Source organism: Eptesicus fuscus, chromosome 13 (assembly GCF_027574615.1).
Source record: "Eptesicus fuscus isolate TK198812 chromosome 13, DD_ASM_mEF_20220401, whole genome shotgun sequence".
Lineage (NCBI taxonomy): Eukaryota > Metazoa > Chordata > Mammalia > Chiroptera > Vespertilionidae > Eptesicus > Eptesicus fuscus.
In genome coordinates, this window is record NC_072485.1 from 78,129,695 (window position 1) to 78,151,961 (window position 22,267).

Sequence of the window (22,267 nt, forward strand, 5' to 3'; positions counted from 1 at the left end):
TTCTTGCCGTTCTCTGCCTTGCATTTCTAACGTCATCTCACTGTCTGCTTCCTGGGGGACCGAATGACACGTCTGCTCACCCCCACCCTCCCCTCGTCTTCATGCCCCATTTTCCAGATTGAGGAAACCGAGAGGCCCAGTCTAAGTGATTTGCTAGAGGCCACACAGCGCACTGACCTCTCTCGCCCCCGGGCCATGCAGTGCATGCTGCCGGGTTATTCTTCCTAAAATAGCTCTTGCCTTTTGCGACACTGCTGTTCAGGGACTGGCCATGATCCCCCAGGGTCCTCAGATGACCCACCCCTGTGCCTGGCACCAGAAGTCTCCAGGAGGACAAGGGACTAGCATAGACCCGTGCAATCAGGATGAAGGGGAGGTGGGACTTGCACTCAGGCCTGGAGGCTCTAACATCACAGTGCCGACAAGAGAGGACGCCTGAGGGTCAGGGTGGACCCAGGACAGGCCTCAGCCTCCTCCGGCTACAGCAAAGGCCTGGTCTGCGGAGCTTGGCTGACTGGGAGGAAGATGAACCTGACCGTCAGCCCCGCACCTGGTCCTCGTCATCACTGCGGCCAGTGCGACGGCCCTGGGACCACCGAGCAGGCGGGCAGCCACCAGTTGCCCTGCCCAGCCCAGAGCCTGCACACCGAGGTGCCAGAGCTGGCTGCAGCAGCTCAGCATCACTCTCCTGGAAGATCCCAATTAATCCTTAATCCCCAATTAGGCCATCTCTCCTGCCAGCCAGTCTGGCAAGCTTGGGGAGGAGGACTTGCCCCAGGCCAGCGGCTTCCCTGGGAGCCATGGCCCGTCCTCCTTCCGACACCCTCCACCAGTTGGCGCACCCGGCATTGCTTCCTGAGATGTCTGTCCTCTTCACAGGGGCTGGAGGGTACATGCCAGGGGAAGACTGGAACCCCCTCAGGGTTAGCCTCCCACCACCCTGTGGCCCCCAGCCTGGGAGGCTCTGTGGTTGGTGGGTTGAGGGAGTGGCTGGGACGGTTTTGATTATCTGCAGCGTATATGCTGGCACCAGAAGTGTCCACAGCTCCACCAGTTCTCACACATGCCCTCTCGCCCCACAAGGCTGCGAGCCCAGAAGGTCTCAACGATTTAAGTCTACTTAAAATAGTGTGCGTATAACACATATTCAGGGAGGCGTATAAATCTGAGCACAGCACAATGAATTTCTACCTGTGTATGCACCCAGGTAACCACCATTCTATTAGAACTTATTTTAGAACAGTTCTCGGTTTACAGAATTATTTCGGGGACAGTCCAGTAAGTTCCCATATACCCCAAACCCAGCTTCTACGTGTTAGGCCAGGTTCTCCAGAGAAACAGAATCAACAGGAGATGTGTATGAGTATGTAACAGATATTTATTATAAGCAATTAGCTCAGGTTATTATGAGGGCTGAGCAGTCCCAAAACCTGCAGTCAGCACGCTGGAGGCCCAGGAGAGCCGGTGGTGCAGTTTTCGCCCAGCCCGGAGGCCTGAGATCCAGGAAGGTTGACGGCGTGGGCTCCAGTCTGAGGTCCGGAGAACCCTGAGGTCCCAGCTCGGCAGGCAGGCAGGTGAAGTTCCCTCTTACTCAGCCTTTTCGTTCTATTTAGGTCCTCAACTGATTGGATGAGGCTCACCACACTGGGAAGGGCAACCTGCTTGACTGAGCCCACTGATTCAACAGATGTTCATCTCGCCCATCACCGCACCCCCAGCATCACGGTTGACCACAGGTCTGGGAACCCCAGGATCCTGTCGAATTGACACATAAAATCAACCATCACACTGTTATTAACATTGTACACTAGAATGGTACATTTGTCACAGTGAATGAACTTATACTGATACATTACTATTGACTGAAGTCCACACTTTATGCATGTTTCATCCATTTTTTTCCGGATGGCCCTTTTCTGTTCCACATCCAGGACCACGTTACATTAGACACCGTGTCTCCTTAGGCCCCTCTTGGTTGATGTTTCCTCAGACTTTGCTTTTTATTTTATTTTTTAATATATTTTATTGATTTTTTTAGAGAGAGGAAGGGAGAGGGAGAGAGAGTTAGAAACATCGATGAGAGAAAACATCAATCAGCTGCCTCCTGCACACCCCCTACTGGGGATGTGCCTGCAACCAAGGTACATGCCCTTGACCTGAATCGAACCTGGGACCCTTGAGTCCGCAGGCCGACGCTCTACCCACTGAGCCAAACCGGTTAGGTCCAGACTTTGCTTTTTACATTTTATGATCTTGACAGTGTTGGGGAGGACTGGTCAGGTATTTTATATTTTTTATATAATGTCTCTGAACTGAAATTTGTCTGTTTTCTTCATGATCAGTCGTAGTTATGGGTTTGGGGGAGGAAGAGCAGAGGCAAGGTGCGTCTCTCATCTTTCATCTCAACGGTGCGCACTGCCAACGTGACATCGCTATTGATGTTGACCTTGACCAGCTGGCTGAGGCAGTGTTTATCAGATTTCTATACTACAAAATTACTCTTTTTTTTCTCTCTCTTTGCATACTATACTCTTTGGAAGGAAATCACTATGCATAGCCCACATTTAAGGGCAGAGTATCGACATAAATTATTGGGAATTGGAATTCTTCTGCATGGGAGATTGGTCTCTTCTCCCCCACTTATTCATTTATTTGTTTATTCAATCAATCATGTGTTTCTATCCATGTGGACTCATAGGTATTTATTCTGTACTTTAAGTAATAATCCAATACTATTTCATTTATTCTGTTGTTCAAATGGTCCCAGTTTGGGCCATTGGAAGCTCTTTCAGTGTGCTCCTGTCTCGCTTTCACATTTCCCAGTCATTGTGCGTTTGTTTTTTTCTCTCTACTGATTTGTTGTTTTTCTTTGTTATTTTTAATTGAATTTATTGAGATGACGTTGGCTAATAAAATTATATAGGCTTCGGGTGACAATTCTATAATACATGGTCCGTCTGTGTGTTCACCACCCCAAGTTAAGTCTCCTTTGGGGTTTTGTTTTTGTTTTCAGCATTTTATTACTTTCTGCACTACAAAATGCCCTGGGATCAGGTTGTATATTCCCTGCCCTAGTCCTTGAATCAGCCATTTCTGCAAGGAACTCTGGTTCATTTTATTGGAGAATGGTGTTAGAAACCAAGACCTGGACGCTAGATTGCTTCTAGGCCCTCTCAGCTGATATAGTGTGAGGAGATACGTGTATACAGTAACCTGCGTATATATATACATTTATAAATGTTTCTACATGTCACCAACTGTATCTATATTAAGCTAAACATGAGTTCCTATTGATGCCTCCAGTTCCTAGCCACTACCACATGGGTCAGCCTAGCTTCCTCCCCGGGCTGAGCTGTAACTTCTCAGCCCAGCAGTAAGAAATCGCCCATCCCACATCTACTGAACTTTCAGTTCTAGTGGACGTGAGCAGTGTTTTCAGAACTGGTAGCCCGTACACCTTGGGAAACCCCCTCACCAACTAGAGTGCAATGCTATGTGCAATTCCCTCTGCCTGTATTCTTCCAGACTCCACTCATTTCCAGATTAGCATCTTATTCCCCCACCCCCTTCGACGAGGCTGTTTTAGACATTTGCAATACAGCTAGATTCTTTTGTCGTATTCTGCATCCCATCCTGGGATCCCTGACTGCCTAAATGATTTTTTTAAATTTATACACATTAAAGTTTGCTCTTTGACAAATGCTTAATGTGCTGATTTCACCGTTACAGTATCATACAGAATAGTTTTGCTGCCCTAAAAAAAAAAAAAAAAGTCCCCTCTGCTTGCCTACTCAATTCTACCCCCCAGCACCCCTGGCAACCAGTAATTTACTTTCTGTGTAAGTTTGCCTTTTCCACAATGTCATACAATTGGAATCATACGTGATGTGGCTTCTTCAGACTGGCTTCTTTCATTTAGCAATATGCCTATCTGTGTTGTTTCATAGCTAGAGAGATAATTTCCTTTTATTGCTGAGTAACAGTCTATTGTAGGAATATATCAGAGTTTGTCTGTTCACCTATTGAACGTCCCCTCCTTTGGAAGCATTCTGTGCTGTCACCAACGCAGGCCCCTTCCTCCAAGTTCCAATGCACCCTGTCCCAGCCCCCACACTGTCTCACTGCACGGTGTGCCTTTGCCTGTGTCTTCCTTGAGAATAGGAGCTCCTTGAGGACAGAGGCCATGGCCATTCATTTCCATATCAGTGTCTAGCAAAGGCTTGGGATACAGGACAGAGTCAGAAAATGTTTGTTGGATGCCCTAGCTGGTTTGACTCAGTGGATAGAGCATCAGCCTGGGGACTGAAAGGTCCCAGGTTCGATTCCAGTCAAGGGCACATGCCCAGGTTGAGGGTTCGATCCCCAGTAGGAGGCATGCAGGAGGTATTCAATCAATAAATCCCTCTCATCATTGATGTTTCCATCTCTCTCCCTCTCCCTTTCTCTCTGAAATAAAAATATTTTAAAAAGAAAAACAGTATCTATTGTGGTACTTAACCATTGACAAATAATTATTTTTTTAAAAAAAGAAAGAAAAGAAAATGTTCGTTGGATGAGTGAATGAATGTCCTGGGGATGAGAAAAACTACAGACTTGGAGGCATGGAGGGCACACAAGGACAGAAAGTTTTTAGGGAGAAGTACCCTGGGAGAAAGGGTTAGTGTTTGGAGAGAGTGTAAGATCTAGGGTAGCGAGGAATGAGATCTGAGGGGAAGGTTCTGGGTGGGAAAATGGAAAGATTTGGAGGCACTGGAGTGGGACAGAAAAGAGAAGAAAACAATAAACACTTTATAAATAATCATTTAATCCACACGACAACCCTGTGAGATAGTGATTAGCGTCTCCGTTTTTATAGACGGAGAAACTGAGGCATATTGAGGTAAGCCCAAGAGAAAATCGCTCGTGGGGGTGATGTGCGATTGGCACTGTCATTCTGACTCCAGGCCATTCTCTTCTTTGATACAGGGCCTGCATGCAGGAAGTACTGAACAAAGGTCAGCTGTTCCTGCTGTTGTCACCATGTGGCACAGACGTGGGGGGCCTTGGAGGAGCAGGCTGAAGGGTCTTCAAGGTCGCCCTTGGATCCAACACTAGCCTAGACCCGAGAACGAGGCAATTCGGAGGAATAGGTGCGTCGGTGGCGTTGGTGAGGGACCCGTTTCCATAGGAACAAACGAATGCTTTAGGAGGGCGCGTGCGCAGATAGGGAACAGGTTGTTGAACCGGCGAAAGGTGACGTAAAAGCGCACGGGGTGAGACGCAGGGCTCGGAACGTCAAAGCCCTGCGTCCTCCGGCGTCCCGGGCGGAGGAAAGGCGCGCTCCTTGGCGGCGGTAACAGCAACCCACATGGACCGAGACTACAGCAACCCCAGCTGAAGCGAGGCCGGGCGGCGCGGAGCTGACGTGCGAAGCAACGCGAGCGAGGTGTGGGGGCCGTGCCCGCACCTTCGAAGACCCTCTCCGGGGGAACCGCCGGCGCCCGGACCCAGGTCCCGGCTTCGAGGCCCCGCCTCTCGAGCCTTGGGACTAATCGGTTTGAGAGCGCGCGGTCCCGAGCCGCGAACTCTCCAATTGCGGAGGGCGTCGGACACCGCCCAATCCGAAGCAGACAGGTGCGAGGTCCGGAAGGCAGAGACCAATCAGCAGCGGTTGCGGCCTATTGGGGCCGGTCTCGACCAATGAGGAGGTCCGAGTGACATCTTTGCACACCAATCGGGAGTGAGAGAGCGTTTGTGCCTGTCCGCCCTTCCGGCCAGAGCTCTATTTACTAGGGGCGTGCAGCCCGCCTGCCAATCAGAGCGCAGCTGAGTGGCCAGGCAGCCAACCCCGGAGGAGCGGCCGGCCGACGTCCGCCGCACCCAAGAGTTGGGGATGTCCTACAAACCCATCGCCCCCGCCCCCAGCAGCACCCCGGGTTCCAGCACCCCTGGGCCCGGCACCCCAGTCCCTACAGGTGAGGATCAAGCTCCATCCTTGTTCGTCTGCCCGGGCGGTCGAGGTCTCGAGAAGAAGACGGCCCTGAGTTCAGCAGTTCTGGGCCTGTCACCTACACTCCCAGAGCCTCAGTTTGTTTGCCTGCGAAGTGGGCGTGGTCGCGTAAGGGTCTGGTGGGATGCAGGGGGTGGGGTTTGTCCCTGAAGTTGAGCATCCTGGAATGAAGCATCCCTTTGGAAGGAATCGGGTGAGTCCGGTCGGGGGCTTGGAACGCTAGGAAGAGATGTCCCTGTCCCGCTCTGACCTCCTTAACTCGCACATGTTACAGCCGGAAGTGTCCCCTCGCCATCGGGCTCGGTGCCTGGAGCTGCTGCCCCTTTCAGACCACTGTTTAACGACTTTGGACCGCCCTCCATGGGCTATGTGCAGGTGAGTGGGGCCGAGAGATTGCCTATGGCTGTCAGTCTGCCCCAGGGCCTGAGCTCACTACCCTGTTCTCTTTTGACATAGGCAATGAAGCCACCCGGCGCCCAGGGCTCCCAGAGCACCTACACGGACTTGTTGTCGGTCATAGAGGAGATGGGCAAAGAGATCCGGCCCACCTATGCCGGCAGCAAGAGCGCCATGGAGCGCCTGAAGAGAGGTGAGTGAGGCCAGGCCCCCACCCCCAGGAAGGAAGGACCTCTGGAGGCCACCTGAGCCAAGCCTAGACTAGGGGCAGGATTACTACCCATAGGTGTATTGAACTGAATTGAAAATTAGTTGGTTTCCAGGGAAGGACCAGGGAATTTGTATTTCAACAGGATAAATTTGAGGATTAGCCAGATCTCATCTAGCCCTTCATTAGATGATGGTCCCTCTAACTGAAAGGAAAGTGGGTGGGGAGGGAGGGGTCTTCTTCCGGAGGGTGTGGGTGGGACTGGAGGGTCGCTGAGACCCTGTATGTTACTTCCCCATCCCCACTCCCACCCCCACCCCAGGCATCATCCATGCCCGGGCCCTAGTCAGAGAGTGCCTGGCAGAGACAGAGCGGAACGCCCGCACGTAACAGGAAGCACCTCCGCCTCCGAGTCTGGACCTTTCCCGGCCACTGCAGGGCACCTGCTTCTCCCTGGCCTTCACCCCGAGTTGCACTTCCTGTCCTGTGTCCCTTGGTGGGTACTCTCCAGGAACCAGGGGGTGGCTCTCACTCGTTGGCAGCACTAACTTGGAACCCCTGGAATACTTAGCAGCGAGGTCACTGTGAGTCCCACTCATGAGCTGCCATCAGCGTTGATCCAACTGGAGTTTTCTTCTTCCTGTAGCCCCCACGACTCAGCACTTAACCCAGGACTTCTCACCACTTTGTCCCAGCCCCCTTCTCCCCCAGCAGGGCTTCAGAAGGCCTGTCACCTCCCTGCCTTGTCTCCTGGGCCATAGCCTCTCTTTTCTCAGTGTGTCTTTTGCTAAACATGTCCTTTTTTGTATAAATAAAAGATAATTTGGAGTTGTTCTCTCAGCTCTTCGCCTTTCTGAGTTTGGAACTTCTGCTAAGCCTGGTGGCTGGGAAGAAGCAGGGACAGAGAAGACTCAGTGGTGCAGTGGGTGGGAGAGAGGCCAGCGCAGCCTGGCCTGCCTTGCCCCGTGCTGTCCATTAACCTTGGGAGGGACCCTGTTCCTGTCTGTCTGCCCTCAGCCTTCCCAGCTTTAAGTAGTGGAAAGAGTTGAGCTCCTGTAGCTGAGAGCCTTGCCTTGCTTCGCATGGTGCCACCAGGGGGCAGTGCAGGGCCTTGGCCTCCCCCACAGCTGGAGGGCAGTGTCACCAGCCTGGGCCTAGAGGGTTCTACCTCTGGATTAGCAGTGATGCCTGGCAAGGTGGAAATGCCAGTTCACTTAAGCCACGCCTTCATGCCTAATGCCCTAACAGCCTAAGCTGAATCAGCCCTCAGAGGCTCTGAATACACCCATCTCTGACTCCACCGAGTGGAGAGAGCACTGCTTCCCTCCCCGGAGCACCTGTGAAGCAGAGCCAAGGGCAGGGGACTGGCTTCCAGCATGGGTGCTGCCATCCACCGTCCCAGGGCCTTTAGGGGACTGGGTGTGGTTCACAAGCCCCACCCACGGGTGTCTCAGCCTTTGCCCAGCGTCTGGTGGCTGGTTGGCCAGACTTGTGGACCCGGAAGGTATAGATGGGGCCACATTGAGGGGCTAGTCCTACGAGTGACTAAAGGCCTCTGCTTGGGTGTGTGGCTGAATGACCCTAGAGACCTGGAGCGCTGGATCCCACCCCCTAAGTAGAGGCAAGCCAGAGGCCAGCTTCAGGCCAGACTGGGGAGAGGTGATGCATTTCCCCTGGTCTCAGGTGTGAGGGCTGGGGAGAAGGGATAGGACCCTGCCACAGTTCCCTGGCACACGGGAGGGCTGGGCTAGGGTGGGGATAGAAACCAAGAGTGTTGTGGGGATTCCAAAAAGCACCAGCATTTGGAGAACTGCTTCTCCCTCACTGCCTTGGGAAGGAAGGAAGGGGCCGCCCTCCGCCGCCGCAGGCGGGGCTGCCGGGACCCCGCAGGGGTGGGGAGGGCCCGCCAGGCCCAGGAAGGGGGCGGGGCGGCCGCAGTGACGCGGCGAGTGGCGGGGAGGAACGGCTGGGGCGCCGGAGGGCGGACGAGGAGAAAGGTCGGGGCCATGGGCCGGCGCTGCGCCTCCCGAGGGTCCGGCCACTGCTGGAACCCGAGACCGGGGCTGGGGACGCTCAGGGCTCAGACCCATAGCCCGTTCGTCCGCGCCCGAGCCCGGTGAGGGGCGCCCGCCCTCAACTAGAGGTGAGCCGGGACGGGCCGAGAGCACGGCGGGGGACGGGGACGCGGGGAGCAGAGGGAAGTGGGGACAATGGGCCTCTTGCCTGCTCGCTGGGTGCCAGGTGGTGGGCTCGCTGGGTGCAGCGGAACCGGGGCGCCGGTGAGTGGAGCGGGTCCTCAGGACTGGAGCCCGTGGGATACCCAGTGGGGCCACTGTTGCCTCAGCCCGAAGCGGAGCCAGCCCGTGGGCAGGATGCTGGGGAGGGGAAGTCGAGGACTGGGCTGCCGGCCTTGGGGAAGGCAGGTCTGGGGGGCGGAGCGGTTAGTTATCTGGTCCTGGAAGGCAGGTCCGGGTGTGGGGTGTGGGGAACACTGACAGATGCTAAGAGGAGGGGCGCACGGCGCTGCTCCGTGGAGATACACCCCAGGGGACAAGGTTTTAAGTGGACGAAGGGAGTGGGGGACACGAGACCCCACCGACTCCAGGAAAGGGATGCAGGAGACGGCCCCGAGGGACCGCCTGTGGAAGGCAGGCCCGGGAGGAGGGGCACGGGGGCTCCAGTGGGCGGGTCCCCGAGGGGTGCTGTTTCGAGGGGGCTTAGAACGCGGCGGGAAAGGCGAGGGTGGCCAGCTCGGCGCTGCTCCGGGGGGCGCGCGTCAGCTCGCGGTTGCCATGGCGACGGGCTGGCGGGGGGCGGGGGCTACACCGAAAAGAGGTCAGCGCTCAGCCTCGCTGCGGCTCCCGGCTCCCCGCGGCAGCGCTGGGTTCGCTTCTGCCGCCCCGGTGCTGGGCCCGGGCATGGGGTCCTGCGGCCCGAACCCCTCGGCCTGCGCGCAGGGCTCGGGACTGCGCGCCGCCGCCCCGCACTGACTGCCGCGCCGTGCCCTGCGCCAGGCGGAGCGGAGGCCGCGCGCATCCTGCTGAGCGCTTTCAGGATGCTCATCAAGGAGTACCACATTCTGCTGCCCATGAGCCTGGACGAGTACCAGGTGGCCCAGCTCTACATGATCCAGGTGAGAGCGATGGGAAGCGGAGACCGAGGGGGCCATACTTCATGCCGGAGCACGCAGGCCGCACTGGGACAGGGGCCTGGGGCTCAGCCCCGCCAGTCCTGCTCCGGGCCTTGGAAGGGCTGAGGCCAGAGGAGGAGAGAGAGGTCCCCCTTCAGATGCAGGGGGAGATCGCAAGGGCTGTGGGGGGAAAGGCAGAAGGGCCTAGCGTGGCTCCCCATCCCCCAAGTGCCCAGCCTATGTATGATCTCCTTTAATCCTCCTTAGCATCTGTAATCCTGTAGGGGTAGGGAGTACATGGGGAGGCAAGAGTGAGAGGCAGGAAGTGGGAGGGGGTCCCCAGAGTTCGCAGGATCCTGGCAAGTCCAGGTCAGGGAGGTGGGATGAGGATGGGATGGGATGAGGCACAAAAACTGAAATACAGGGCCAGGCAAGGACGAGCTCCTGGCCCGTCCAGAGGATAAGCGAGGGGGGTCTGGGCTAAGAGGAAGGGAGCAGAGGCCTGGCCTTGGGCTGTGAGAAAAAGGGGCCAGGGCAGGCTCTCGGGGAGGGGAGAGGGTTGGTCCAGGCCCTCGGGGAGGCCTGTTCCAGATGTGTTCCTGAGTTTTAGGATCAGTCTTCAGGGGCAAGAGGGCCAGGAGCCAGCCTCTTGAATCTGGGTGGAGTGGGCCAAGTTTGGGCTCCAGAGCTATAAAAGGGCAGGACCTGAGTGCTCTCCAACTCTGAGGGGTGTGGCAGGAGCTGGTGGTGGGGTCCACAGAGGGAGGGGACCAGAGTGGGTCCTCAGGGTGGTAGGGCCCCTTTTCCTCTCCTCAGTTCTTCAGCCCGCCCACCCCGGCCTCCTTGCTGCCCCGGAACACGGGCACCGTGCTCCCGCCTCAGGGGCTCGCACTGGCTCCCCTCTGCCTGGAACACCTCCTCCCACCCCACGTCCACTCAGCGCCTCCCACCCTGCCTTGAAGCCATCTTCAAATGTTTCTCCCCGAGGCCTCTGCCCATCTATGGAAATAGCAATCCCTATCTCAATCCCCTCACCCTAATCTATGCTTTCTCTTTCCCAGAGCACTTTATCTCCCACTTACCATATAATTTGCTTTTTTTCCGTGTCTGCCTGCCTCCCTGAGAACATAAGCTCCAGGAGGGCAGGGGTCTTGATTCTGTTCACCATGCCCTGGTTAATATAATCCCAGACAAAGCCCGGACCAAAGCAGGCACTCGACAGAGACCTGAATGAGTGCTGGCTTGCAGGACCCAGGGGAGACTGGACAGCAGCTGTGATCCTGATCCCAGGAGCAGCAGGGGGCAGGGGAGGGTCCCAGGGCGTTGGAAAGGCGAGGACCAGCACCCCCGGGGCCCCGGGAGAGCTGGGATCCCAGGCGCCGAGCTGGAGCTGAGCCCCACGTTCTGCTCGGCCCTGGACTACAGAAAAAGAGCCGGGAGGAGTCAAGTGGTGAGGGCAGCGGCGTGGAGATCCTGGCCAACAGGCCCTACACGGACGGGCCCGGCGGCAGTGGGCAGTACACACACAAGGTGTACCACGTGGGCTCCCACATCCCAGGCTGGTTCCGGGCGCTGCTGCCCAAGGCCGCCCTGCAGGTGGAGGAGGAATCCTGGAACGCTTATCCCTACACCCGAACCCGGTGAGTGGGGGGGACAGGCCTGGGGCCACAAGGGGAATCGCCCTGGTGGGCACCGGGGTGACCCTTGCTCCTGACCTCTGCCCAGGTACACCTGCCCCTTTGTGGAGAAGTTCTCCATTGAAATAGAGACCTATTATCTGCCTGATGGGGGGCAGCAACCAAATGTGTTTAACCTGAGCGGGGCTGAGAGGAGACAGCGCATCCTGGGTGAGGCCTGAAGCCAGTGGGGGACCCCGGGGACCCTCTCAGGCTACCCGACGCCTCGATGGGTAGCTTCCGACCATTCCCAGGCTCTCTCGGGCAGTGGCTTCCTGTCTTCAAAAGGATGCCCTCCCGATCCCGAGGCAGAGAGGGGTGGCAGGGGCGGGGGGGGCGGCTGGCGGTGCTCAGTGCTGCTGGAACCCCCTCAGACACCATAGACATCGTGCGGGATGCAGTGGCCCCAGGAGAGTACAAAGCAGAAGAGGACCCCCGGCTGTACCGCTCCGTTAAGACAGGCCGAGGACCACTGGCCGACGACTGGGCACACAAGGCGGCTCAGACGGGGCCCCTCATGTGCGCCTATAAGCTGTGCAAGGTCGAGTTCCGATACTGGGGCATGCAGGCCAAGATTGAGCAGTTCATCCACGATGTCGGTGAGCACCAAGCCGGAGGCGGGAGGTTCCATGGCCCCAGCAGGCCCCAGCCCAGTGCTTGAGCCAGGATGCTCTCAGGCTACATGGGACACAGAAGCATAAAGCCCTCATTTCCACTTGATGTGGTGAGCGCTGAGGCAGAGGGGAGCGGCACAGCCTGCCGGGGGTCGGGGCAGGAATAGCCTTAAGGTACAGTCAGAGTCAGGGGGGCAAGAAGCTGACGACATGGTCTCGAGCTCAAAGATTCTAAACCAGTGATGGGCAACCTTTTGAGCTTGGTGTGTCAAACTTCGCCAAAAAACTGAGCATAACTCGGGTAGTGTGTCACTTTGAGGAAAAAACATTATTTTGCAAATGTTTCATCCTCAGGAGCAGCAAATGTTCCATCCTCAGCAGGCGGCTGCCTCAGCGGCCGCGTGTCATCAGAAATGGCTACGCGTGTCAGTGCTGACACGCGTGTCATAGGTTCGCCATCACTGCTCTAAACCATTCTGTGCATCAAGTGAGACTTAGGGACCTTCAGGAGGGTCACCAACATGCTAAGTGCAGGCTCAGACTATGACTCTGCTGTCATTCCCAGGGTCCCTCCCACCCCCAGCTCCCAGAGACCCATCCTCTGGCCATAATATCCAGGAGCCCCTGCTTCACACCACCCTAAACCCAACCCCACAGCTCCTGCAGCTCAATCCTGCCCCACCTCCCAGGTCTGAGGGTGGGCCAGCTATAGTTAGAAGGAGCCCTGCCCTGGATGGGGGTGTCCAGGGGCCTGGGTTCACATACAGACTCTCATGGAACCCCCATCGAGCCACTTCCCATCTCTGCACCTGAACTTTCCCTTCTGTAAACGGGGGGAGATTGGGCCAGATGTTAAAAGCTAATGTTGGTCACAACATGCAAGATCTCCTTTAACACACATAACACTCCTCAAGGTAAGGACTATTATTCCCATTTTACAGATGAGGAAATTTAGCTCAGAAAGTAATACAGGCTCCTTGTCTCACATTTGGAAAAATACCAAAGGCACAAATAAGAAAATAAAATCACCCACATATAACCACTATTAAGATTCAGATATATTTCCTTCCAGAAGTTGATCATTATAATTCAACCATTATTACTGTATTTCCTAGACATTGAGGTTTTAAACTTTATTCCCCTGCCTAAGATGAAAATATCCCAGATTGGGTATCATCTTTCCCTACAGCCTTCTTTAAGTGCCAACACTTCCATTAACTATTAGCACCTTCATTAACCATCCACAATTTCATTAGGCTGTTAATGCCTTAATTGTTAACTCCTCTGAAGAAGTCAGTGGAAAGCCAGATGAAAGAGTGAAACAAGCATTGGTTCCAGCTTCCTGTGGTGTGGGGTGCCCAGAAGGATAGAAGAGGTAGTGGGCAAGGAGGGAGGTGGGGCAGGAAGGCAAGTGTCCCAGTTTCCACTCCCATCCCCTGGATAGCACTCGCCCTGCCCTACTCTGTGGCTCTGGGGAGGCGATGTGCCCAGGGGAGCCATTAACCGACCTTGAAGGCTGAGCGTGTGGACGCTGTGGCAGGGAACCTGGGGCGGGGAGGGCATTGTTCTGATGCCCGGGCACCCACAGGTCTTCGTCGGGTGATGCTGCGCGCCCACCGCCAGGCCTGGTGCTGGCAGGACGAGTGGACAGATCTGAGCATGGCTGACATCCGGGCCCTGGAGGAGGAGACGGCCCGCATGCTGGCTCAGCGCATGGCCAAGTGCAACATGGACGGTGAGGGGCCTGAGGCCCAGCCCTCTGGGAAGCCAGGCACGGAGGCCCAGGGTGGGGCCAGCCATGCGGGTACCCCCGACGGGCCTGAGGTCCCCCTGGGCCCCGACGCCTCACCGGATGCCAGCTTCGGCAAGCAGTGGTCCTCATCGTCCCGTTCCTCCTACTCGTCCCAGCATGGAGGTGAGGCTGCAGCACGGGGAGGGGAGGGAGCCACCGGCAGGCTGGTTCCCAGGCTGATGCTGATGTGGTCCTGCAGGGGGCGTGTCTCCTCAGAGCTTGTCTGAGTGGCGCATGCAGAACATTGCCCGGGACTCTGAGAACAGCTCTGAAGACGAGTTCTTTGATGCCCACGGTCAGCATCGTGGGCCCTGGTGGAGGTGGGTGTGTTCCCGAGAAAGGCCTTCCACCCCATGACACAAAGGTCTCCCACCCCCTGTCCCTTCAGAGGGCTTCTCGGACAGCGATGAGGTCTTCCCCAAGGAGATGACCAAGTGGAACTCCAATGACTTCATCGACGCCTTCGCCTCCCCGACAGAGGCCGAGGGGGCGCCAGGTACAGGTCCAGACTCGGGTCGCCAGCACCCCACATGCAGTGGGGACTCGGAAAACAAGTCAGTCCTTAATTTAGTGAGGTCCTAGAATGAATGTCAGTCCAGAGAGGGTGCTCATTAAATAGGTGGACAGCGCGTGGGTAAAGGGTGGGTGGAGGGATGGCTGGACGGTACTCAAGGTTCAGACACAGCACAAAGAACGGAGCAAGTCACTTGGAGGCAGGAGGGCTCCACACGGGAGCTGGGTCTCAGCTGGATTTGGAAGGATTGGACCCGCTCTGTCCAACAGAACTTTCTGTGTTGATGGACAGGCTAGCCACTAGGCACATGTGGGTATCAAGCACTGGAAATGTGCTCAGTGTGACCGGGGAACTGCAGTTGGAGTCGTATTGTATTTTAATTCATTTCGATTTAAACGGGCACAACTGGATAGTGCAGGCATTGTGGGAAGAGGCATCCCTGGTGGCGGAGGAGCGGCACGGAAATGTGAAATGACCTGGGAGAGTCATGTGAGAGGTCAGAGGAAGGTGGGGGCTGGGCGTGCCACTCAGGCAGACGGAAGAGCAGGAGGCTCTGAAGTGTCAGATGAAGGGACCCCCACAGACCCCTCCGTCTCCTTCACTGGCCGCCCCCTGTCCTATAGACCCCGGAGCCGAGGCTGCCAAAGATATGAGGGACGGGGCCCGAGCACCCAGGGACTCCGAGGTAACTATGACCAGCCACCTGGTGTCTCAGTGCTGCCCGCCCACCTGCCAGGCCACGGTTCTGACACCCCTGGTACCCACTGTGCCCCGCAGGGCCCAGACGGAGCCGGGGAGCTGGGGCCCGAGGCTTGTGCGGTCCACGCCCTCTTCCTCATCCTGCACAGCGGCAGCATCCTGGACTCCGGCCCTGGAGACGCCAACTCCAAGCAGGCTGACGTGCAGACGCTGAACCTGGCCTTCGAGGCCATCACCCGCATCCACTTCCCGGAGGCCCTGGGCCACGTGGCCCTGCGCCTGGTGCCCTGCCCACCCATCTGTGCTGCGGCCTATGCCCTTGTCTCCAAGTACTGGTCAGGGGTGGAAGGGCGGGGGGATACAGGGTCCCCAAGCTGCAGGGATCCACCTGGGGGTTCCAGGGACCGAGAAGACCCCATGGGGGGAGGGGAGGAGGCCGGGAAGCCAGACACCTTGGCCAGTCAGCCTCAGAGCTGGACCTGTTTCTAGTCAGTGGCTTCATCACAAAAGCCCCCCGGTGCTAGCACCTGCCAGCAGGCCAAGGGGACTTGGAGGGGGCAGTGAAGGGGCTGCAGACCCCCAGCCACCCACCCACCACGCCTCCTCTTCCTCCAGCCTGAGTCCCTACAGCCATGATGGCGACAGCCTGTCCCGCTCTCAGGACCACATTCCGCTGGCCGCCCTGCCGCTCTTGGCCACGTCATCCTCCCGATACCAGAGCGCTGTGGCCACTGTCATCGCCCGAACCAACCAGGCCTACGCCGCCTTCCTGAGCTCTGCTGAGGGCGCCGGCTTCTGCGGGCAGGTCAGGAGCTGGGACGTCCCGGGGAGCTTGCCGTGGGCCCTCCATCGCCGGTCAGCCCCTCCTGATGGTGCCACCCTCTCATCCAGGTGGTGCTGATCGGAGACGCTGTGGGCGGGATCCTGGGCTTTGACGCACTCTGTCACAGCGCCTGCGCGGGCGCCGGGAGCCGGGGCAGCAGCCGCCGCGGGAGCGTGGTCAGTGTGGCACGCCTGCTCCTCAGGAGGGCGGTGTCTCTCCATCCCTAGGGCTCTGCCCCCGGAACACGACCTCTGTGCCCTGCCGTCTTGTCCTCTGCTGCCTCGCTCTGTGCCCTCCAAGGCTCTGCCCGCCCACTTGCTGTGACTCCCTGCCCAACAGCCCAGCCTCTCTCCTCACTTCCAAATAAGTAGAAACCACATCGTGTCCGTTCCTGAGGACTTTTGGTCCCCTGTTCCTTCTAGAACAATGAGCTGCTCTCCCCGGAAATCGGCCCAGTCAAGGACCCCCTGGCAGATGGGATGGAGGGGCTGGGCCGGGGCAGCCCAGAACCCTCAGCCCTGCCCGCCCAGCGCACCCCCAGCGACATGGCCAATCCTGAACCTGAGGGCTCCCAGAACAGGTGACATTCCTGCCCCATCCCGCCCCCCGCCCCGAGTTTGTGCTGGGCTGTGGAGGCAGCAGCACTGAGCAGCCCTCCCACACAGCCTGCAGGTGGCCCCCACAACTGCCTCCTCCTCCGGGGAGCCCAGGCGGGCAAGCACAGCCTCCTGCCCACCCGCCGCCACCTCGGAGGCTCCCGATGGCTCCATCAGCGCTGCCCGCCTGGACTTCAAGGTCTCCGGCTTCTTTCTCTTCGGCTCCCCGCTGGGCCTGGTGCTGGCTCTGCGCAAAACCGTGATGCCTGCCTTGGAGGGTGAGCCCCAAGGATGGGGTGGGGGCCGCGCCCCATCCTTCACCTGCCCCTCCCCCAGCTCCTCCAGATTCATCTCACCTGAGATGCTGGCGTTATGGCCACCCCTCACTGTACCAGTGACATACCCTGGCTGGAGAAGGGGAACCTGTGGCCCAGAAAGAAGGGGCTTGCCAGTGCCAACTTTCCCACAGTGCACTGGGAGGAACTCCCGCCCACAGATGCTCTGTGTGAGAAGAGGTCCAACTTCATCCTGAACCACCCCAGCAAAGCGAAGGCTCTCACATGTTCTTAGCCAAGAGGCCTGCCTCACTAAGCAGGACCCTGGTGACCTCCAGGGAGTGTAGTTTGGGAAGAGTTGGCTCAGGGTCACACAGCATGTCAGGGTGCTGCTGCCCACCCCCCCTGCCTCCCAGAATGCCCAGGTGAACTCCTCCCGCTTTATCTCCTGGATACCAGTGGCCCAGATGCGCCCAGCCTGTGAGCAGATCTACAACCTCTTCCACGCGGCTGACCCCTGCGCCTGCCGTCTTGAGCCCCTGCTGGCCCCCAAGTTCCAGGCCATCGCCCCACTTGTTATACCCCGCTACCAGAAGTTCCCGCTGGGAGACGGCACGTCCCTGCTGCTGGGTATGCCCCCAACCAAGATAAAGGGGAGTAGGAGGAGGGCCTCAGTAGGGATGAGGATGGGTCCCATCACCCTAGGAGACATGAGGCAGTTCCCACATCCCTGGCAACCTCAGGAGCCCTACCTCAGCCCCTTGGGAGGCCTGCAGACCCTCTGACATCCTGTGCCCAGGGGTGGTGACTGGACTAGAGGAGGCGGAGTGACACCCGTATGCCCGTGTGAGAGCAGCCACCCGTGGATGGGAGGGACCTGCTGTGTGTGTAGGGGTGTTTGTGTGTCCATGGGCACTGTGTTCTCACATGTACATGTATGGATTGGGCCCCAGGAGACCAGTGGGCCCGCATTGGGATGGTGGTGACAGGCATTCTGGCAAGAATGTAGAGGCTGTGGGGTGAGCTGAGAGGAGAGAATGCCCGCATCCTCAGCCTCAGCCATGACCTGACCGGGAGGGCTGGCAGGAAAGATGGTGGAGGTGTGGACGCTGGGGTGTGGGCGCTCAGCTGTCCTGGAGCCCCGCCTGCTGCTGAGGTTGCCCCTCCTCCCCCAGCTGACACTCTGCAGACCCACTCAGGCCTCTTTCTGGAGGAGCTGGAGATGTTGGTGCCCTCAACGCCCACCTCTACCAGCGGTGCCTTCTGGAAGGGCAGTGAGTTAGGCACCGAGCCACAGGCCCAGCCGGCTGCCCCCAGCACCACCAGTGAGGTGGTTAAGAGTAAGTCAGCCAGCCAAATGCCCCTGCCCCCAGCACCCGCCCTGCCCTCCCCTCCAGCACCCAGGCTCGGAGGAAAGCAGGGCGGGAAGAGCACCCAGGGGCCAGGCAGGTGGGCACGGGCGGGAGCCACCCTGACTCACTGCCCACCGTGGCTGTGCAGTCCTGGAGCGATGGTGGGGGACCAAGCGGATTGACTACTCACTCTACTGCCCCGAGGCGCTCACGGCCTTCCCCACCGTCACGCTGCCCCACCTCTTCCACGCCAGCTACTGGGAGTCCGCGGACGTGGTAGCCTTCATCCTGCGCCAGGTGGGCCCGGCGATATGGACTGGGGGATGGGAACCAGCCAAGAATGGGGGGCTGCGGGCTGGGGGAGGGGCAGCCCCAGAACCCCGTTCAGGTGACCTAGCCTGGTCCTGTGCAGGTGATCGAGAAGGAGCAGCCACAGCTGGCCGAGTGCGAGGAGCCGTCCATCTACAGCCCGGCCTTCCCCCGGGAGAAGTGGCAGCGCAAACGCACGCAAGTCAAGATCCGAGTAGGCGCACTGCCCTTCAGGCCTTCCGAAGCGAGGCCCCGCCCCCTGGCCGCTGGATCCCCGCCCACATGGCCTTCCGGTCCAGCCCGAGCCCTCTAGGGGCCTGGCCCCACCTAATCATGTCTTGGCCCGCCCCTGGGAACCAGGGTCTCCTCCCCTTCCCCCTGCAAGTTAGGTCTCTGATGGGCACTTACCCGCCCCAGCTCATCCTCTGCATCTGATCATGTCACAGTCCACTCAACGGCACTCCTGACCTCCGGGCCCTCCTCCCAGCCCTGCCCCTGCCTCCCTGTCTGGGTGCCTGTCTCTCTCATCTGCTTCCTCTGCGTCCCCAACATCTGGCTGCCGCTCATGTCCTCTCCTCCCAACAGAACGTCACTTCCAACCACCGGGCGAGCGACACAGTGGTGTGCGAGGGCCGCCCCCAGGTGCTGAACGGGCGCTTCATGTATGGGCCCTTGGATGTGGTCACGCTCACTGGAGAGAAGGTCAGGACACTGGCCTTGGACCCGCCCCCATCAGCCGACCACACCCCCAAGTCCTGCCTCCTGTGTCTTTATTGTCACACACACACACACACACACACACACACACACACACAGCTCCCCGAGGCCCCACTCACCCCTAATGACAAGCCCACCTCTGCCCTCCTCCATTCAAAGTCATGTGGCCCCCAGGGTCTCCACCCCATGGACGCTCACACCCTCTCACCGCCAGGTGGACGTCTACGTCATGACACAGCCGCTGTCCGGCAAGTGGATCCACTTTGGCACGGAGGTCACCAACAGCTCTGGCCGCCTCACTTTCCCGGTGCCCCCTGAGCGTGCGCTGGGCATCGGCGTCTACCCAGTACGAATGATGGTCAGGTGAGCGCGGGGCAGGCCACTCCCCTGCGGGGTGGAACTCCGCTGCACCTCGCCGCCACCCTGCTCACCCCACCTGTGGACCACAGGGGCGACCACACCTACGCCGAGTGCTGCCTGACGGTGGTGGCCCGCGGCACCGAGGCCGTGGTCTTCAGCATAGACGGCTCCTTCACTGCCAGCGTCTCCATCATGGGCAGCGACCCCAAGGTGCGCGCCGGCGCCGTGGATGTGGTCAGGTAGGAGCGCCGCCCGGACTCACCCTGCAGACCGACCCCCACCTGGCCCCTGGAGCTCACTGCCACCCCACCCCGCAGGCACTGGCAGGATGCGGGCTATCTGATTGTTTACGTAACGGGCCGGCCGGATATGCAGAAGCACCGTGTGGTGGCCTGGCTGTCACAGCACAACTTCCCCCACGGCGTCGTCTCCTTCTGCGATGGCCTCACCCATGACCCGCTGCGCCAGAAAGCCATGTTTCTGCAGAGCCTGGTGCAGGAGGTGCGGCGATGGGAAGGGACCCGCCTCTGCCCTCAGCTCCTCTCTGGGACCTTAACTGTCCTATGGTCCCGCCCTCTCATGTTCCAAGGGGCCCCTAATCCTTAGGGCCAACTAGGGAGACCCAGTCAATCTTGCCTCCCATGGGTGCCTGGTGACGTAGGACTCTATGCCCCACCTCTGTCCAACTAGCTGGGCTCCCTAACTATCTGACCCAGGAAGCCCACCAGACCCCACCCCCAGCCTCATGCCCTGTCCCAGGGGTGGCTGACTGGCCTCACCCGCCGCAGGTGGAACTGAACATCGTGGCTGGCTATGGATCCCCCAAAGATGTGGCCGTATACGCGGCACTGGGCCTGCCCCCCAGCCAGACCTACATCGTGGGCCGCGCTGTGCGGAAGCTGCAAGCACAGTGCCAGGTAAGGGCCAAGGGAGGGTGAGGGCTGGGAGCCTGGGTTTCGGGTCATCGGTCCACCTGAGCTGAGGGGGGCGGCTATGGGAAGGGTGGCTGGCCTCAGGGGACCTGGCTCCTCCTAGGACAGGGGTCGTGAGCAACTCGGAGCTGCTGGGCAGACCAGTATTGATAACTCAGGCTGGAGTGCTGACTCCATGTCGCATGGGCCTGGACCTTTCTCTCTTTTTTGTCATTTTATTTATTTATTACATAATTCTTTATTGTTGAAAATATTACATATGTCCCCTTTTTTTCCTCCACTGACTCCCTCCAGCTCACACCCCCCCCCCCCCCCCGGCCTTCAGCACCCTGTTGTCTGTGTCCATGGGTTATGCATATACGCATACAAGGTCTTTGGTTGATTACCTCCCACCCACCCACCCTCCCCCGCCTTCCCTCTGAGATTCCACACTCTGTTCCATGCTTCCATGTCTCTGGATCCACTCCGTTCATCAGTTTATTTTGTTACTTAGATTCCACATATGAGTGAGATCATGTGATACTTGTCCTTCTCTGACTTATTTCACTTAGCATGATACTCCCCAGACTGGACCTTTCTAAGCCCCAATTTCCTGTCTGTAAAATGGAAATGATAAAATGGCACTGGCCTTGACGGCTATCATGAAGATCATGTGATTTACTGCACATCAACATGCACAGGGCTGGGCACAAAAACGTGCTTGAGAATGTTAACTGCTATTATTAACCCTCCACAACGAAGCCCCCTTTATAGATGAGGAAACTGAGGCTAGGGAGGGGCGGGGCTAGGAGGAAGGCCAAGGTGCCTGCCCCCAGCCCGAGGTTCCTATCTGCTGAGAAGACTCGGGGTCAGGCTCTCCGGGCCTAGAACGCGGCCAGCACGGACCAGGAGCCTGGAGAGGACGGAGGGCAGTGTGTGGGCCTGAGACCACCCCTCATCCCTGCCCCCCTCTGCCCACAGTTCCTGTCAGATGGCTACGTGGCCCACCTGGGCCAACTGGAAGCTGGCTCCCACCCTCATGCCCCCACGGGACCCTCGAGGGCCACCCTGGCCAAGAGCAGCTACGGTGGGGCTGCCCCTGTGGACTTCCTCCGCAAACAGAGCCAGCTGCTGCGCTCCAGGGGCCCCAGCCAGGCGGAGCGAGAGGGCCCAGGGACACCGCCCACCACCCTGACCCGGGGCAAGGGCCGAAGCATCAGCCTCAAGTTGGACTGCGGTGAGGCCTAAACTGTGGCTGGACCCGGGTTATTTATTCACACAGTCAGGGGCCCAAATGGCCAGGTGTGGGAGGCTGGGGGCCCAGACCTCTGGCCCTGGCCTCCCAATCCACACCCTGCATCTTTGCCTGCCCCTCAGTGTTACTTCCCTTCCATGTGGGAGGACCCAGACCAGGGGGCGAGGGAGGGAGCGGCAAGACCCAGAGGCTTTCAGTGTGTAAACCCATGACAATAAACACCACCTACATCCCACCCGATTGCCCACTTGCCTGGTCTCAGGGTAGCCAAGCCCACCATTCCCAGTTCGATGGAGACACTGCTTGGCAGAGGGGGGCAGGGTGCATCCAGAATCACACAGCAGGTCAGGGACAGGCCCGTCCTGGACCTGAAGGCCTCAGGGAAGGCTCGGTCTTCACCTCTACCCAAGCAAGGCCTTTTCTAGAGTCAGCCCCCCTGGCCCGCCCCACCTGGGCCAGCCCTTCGGTGCAAGGGGCCACCCTCAGCCCAGACTTGGCTTCTCACTGAAACCTCTGCCTCCAGAAGCTGAGACCAGGGGACCATTGGGTCAGAGGTCGGAGGGGCAGGGAGACCATCTCGCTCAAGCACAAACTGTCTCCCCCTTAAGACTGAAGGCTCCGGGCACCCCAGCTCTGGCAGCAAGAAATGCT

The 22,267-nt window shown here is 58.5% G+C and overlaps 2 protein-coding genes across 4 annotated transcripts; both read left to right on the forward strand.

Annotated features, from left to right (window-relative positions):
* The first annotated feature begins 5,283 nt into the window (after positions 1 to 5,283).
* On the forward strand, positions 5,284 to 7,421 carry CDK2AP2 (cyclin dependent kinase 2 associated protein 2). Of its 3 annotated transcripts, none has more exons than XM_054724779.1 (4): positions 5,284 to 5,954; positions 6,264 to 6,364; positions 6,446 to 6,578; positions 7,240 to 7,421. In XM_054724779.1, the coding sequence occupies exons 1-4, from the start codon at positions 5,873 to 5,875 to the stop codon at positions 7,413 to 7,415; spliced, it is 492 nt and encodes a 163-aa protein (XP_054580754.1). In that variant the 5' UTR covers positions 5,284 to 5,872; the 3' UTR covers positions 7,416 to 7,421. The 3 variants fall into 3 exon arrangements, with proteins under 3 accessions (XP_054580754.1, XP_008145083.1, XP_054580755.1); XM_008146861.3 differs by having other exon boundaries at positions 5,285 to 5,954; positions 6,916 to 7,421; XM_054724780.1 differs by having other exon boundaries at positions 5,891 to 6,182.
* A 1,168-nt stretch (positions 7,422 to 8,589) lies between these two features.
* On the forward strand, positions 8,590 to 21,845 carry PITPNM1 (phosphatidylinositol transfer protein membrane associated 1). Its single transcript, XM_008146862.3, has 24 exons — positions 8,590 to 8,736; positions 9,608 to 9,726; positions 11,149 to 11,363; positions 11,449 to 11,570; positions 11,774 to 11,998; positions 13,602 to 13,928; positions 14,005 to 14,100; positions 14,194 to 14,301; positions 14,943 to 15,004; positions 15,097 to 15,347; positions 15,634 to 15,823; positions 15,910 to 16,017; positions 16,264 to 16,421; positions 16,507 to 16,715; positions 17,172 to 17,342; positions 17,888 to 18,052; positions 18,213 to 18,361; positions 18,477 to 18,587; positions 18,959 to 19,075; positions 19,305 to 19,453; positions 19,540 to 19,689; positions 19,768 to 19,951; positions 20,239 to 20,367; positions 21,343 to 21,845. The coding sequence occupies exons 2-24, from the start codon at positions 9,649 to 9,651 to the stop codon at positions 21,607 to 21,609; spliced, it is 3,741 nt and encodes a 1,246-aa protein (XP_008145084.2). The 5' UTR covers positions 8,590 to 8,736; positions 9,608 to 9,648; the 3' UTR covers positions 21,610 to 21,845.
* The last annotated feature ends 422 nt before the right edge of the window (positions 21,846 to 22,267 follow it).

What these genes read in the sequence shown, in the direction of transcription:
- CDK2AP2 (XM_054724779.1), top strand. Translation starts at nt 5,873, where the DNA reads ATGTCCTACAAACCCATCGCCCCCGCCCCCAGCAGCACCCCGGGTTCC. An exon ending in CCTCCATGGGCTATGTGCAG is followed by an intron (nt 6,365 to 6,445) that starts GTGAGTGGGGCC and finishes CTTTTGACATAG; the next exon opens with GCAATGAAGCCACCCGGCGC. An exon ending in CATGGAGCGCCTGAAGAGAG is followed by an intron (nt 6,579 to 7,239) that starts GTGAGTGAGGCC and finishes TTCTTCCTGTAG; the next exon opens with CCCCCACGACTCAGCACTTA.
- PITPNM1 (XM_008146862.3), top strand. Translation starts at nt 9,649, where the DNA reads ATGCTCATCAAGGAGTACCACATTCTGCTGCCCATGAGCCTGGACGAG. An exon ending in GCAGTTCATCCACGATGTCG is followed by an intron (nt 11,999 to 13,601) that starts GTGAGCACCAAG and finishes GGGCACCCACAG; the next exon opens with GTCTTCGTCGGGTGATGCTG. An exon ending in GCGCCGGCTTCTGCGGGCAG is followed by an intron (nt 15,824 to 15,909) that starts GTCAGGAGCTGG and finishes CCTCTCATCCAG; the next exon opens with GTGGTGCTGATCGGAGACGC.